This window comes from Nicrophorus vespilloides, unplaced genomic scaffold (assembly GCF_001412225.1).
Source record: "Nicrophorus vespilloides isolate i.1.1-1 unplaced genomic scaffold, Nicve_v1.0, whole genome shotgun sequence".
NCBI lineage: Eukaryota > Metazoa > Arthropoda > Insecta > Coleoptera > Silphidae > Nicrophorus > Nicrophorus vespilloides.
In genome coordinates, this window is record NW_017095801.1 from 259,447 (window position 1) to 261,061 (window position 1,615).

At 32.7% G+C, this 1,615-nt stretch overlaps 1 protein-coding gene across 1 annotated transcript; it reads right to left on the minus strand.

Annotated features, from left to right (window-relative positions):
• Positions 1-201: 201 nt before the first annotated feature.
• Positions 202-1,046, minus strand: LOC108564554. Its single transcript, XM_017923632.1, has 2 exons — positions 993-1,046; positions 202-937 (listed from the first exon to the last, which is right to left on the minus strand). Exons 1-2 carry the CDS (start codon positions 1,038-1,040, stop codon positions 239-241), a joined length of 747 nt encoding a protein of 248 aa, XP_017779121.1. The 5' UTR covers positions 1,041-1,046; the 3' UTR covers positions 202-238.
• Between the last annotated feature and the right edge of the window lie 569 nt (positions 1,047-1,615).

Sequence of the window (1,615 nt, forward strand, 5' to 3'; positions counted from 1 at the left end):
GAAAGCTCATTCGAAAAATCAAAAAGGCTTATAATTGAAATGTTTTTAATAAACTAAAACTTGTATTTATATTTCAAATGAAAAATTTACTAGTTTCATAATTTTCAAAAAAATATTGGATGTAACTATGAAATTTCAGTCATTATATATGAAAATTGAAACAAGAAAAACTAATGTTTTACGCACATTAATAATGAAACATAATTTGCATATTATTTATTGGTATTTTTATATTAAATTACATTTGAGGTTCTGGTAATTTATTGCTGAGACATCTGGTCACAACTCCGATGATCTTTGCGGACAATTGCGCGGATTGTGTACCGGCCCGAATCTCGCAAAGCTCCAGACCCTTTCCGACCACCTTCAACTGTTGTTGCACCTGCTTAACATTTGCGATTACGTAATTAGGATAGGTATGAATACTATTCTGTATAGCGTTCAAAACTCCATTGAAGCATTTGTATTGATCTTTCGGATCGGCGGAAATGCAACCATCAACGGATTCAGTATACCGTTCGGTTCCCTCAGAAGCCATATCTTTGAACCCCTCAATAGCATCATCCATAATAAGAGTGGATTGATTGATGATGTTCGAATTGCAGTTCTTCAAATCACCATTAACAGTTCCAATCAAACTCTTCAAGTTTTCACGAGCATCCGCAGCGCAATCGTAGATATCAACGTTCCAATCTTGAGCGAGTTGTTCCAGCTTTTCCAATTCCTTGGTAGATGCATCAACATTGTTTTTGATTATTACAGATCCAGCTTCTTCGACGGCGGTAGCAGCTTCTTCATTTTCTGCAAGAGTTGCTCCAAGTTTTTCTGTTGCATAATCAATATATGCTGCGGTAATAGATTTGTAGTCTTCAAGAGCCCTTTTTGCTGCTTTAGCAATTCCTTCCACATCTTCCTTCACAGCAAAAGCTGTGATACCCTAATCCAAATGATTTACTTAATTTATATTCCAAAATTAGTGTAAGTTAACTTACTTGAAAGGCAATAAAAGCCGCACAAATCAAAGTAAATTTGATCGACATTTTAAGTATGTTTATACTGTAGATTAAATAAATGCATTCGTCTTATATAGAAAGTTCCTATCAATATAAACATAATCTAGAAAGAGATTACGTTAATCACAAAAGAGAAAATCATATAATAGATACTTCGATCTTTTTTTTTATGTAACAAAAATTGCATTTATTATTAGCAATAATTACTAGAAACTTGAATGGATTCAATTGAATTTCGATACTATCAGAAACAATGGATCATATCAATTAACAAGGATTTAGTATTATAGATTAATGCGATATACGGATTACGATATTGTAGCTGGATTATAGCGAATTAAACGTAATCATGTTTAAACTGATTGAAACTTTTCGCGAAATACAGGATAATAATAGACTGGTTCCAAATAAATGAGAATTACAAATTAATTGCTTGTTGCAACAAATTTATTTTAATGAATAACAATGGTGATGATGCTTGTTTTGCAGTGATCGATTAATCGTTTATGGTGAAGAATGGTCATGTTTTCAGGACGATTGGTATCAAATAAATTAGTGCAGATGTTGGTCGGATCCTTGAATGCGCCATATAAAGAAGGACT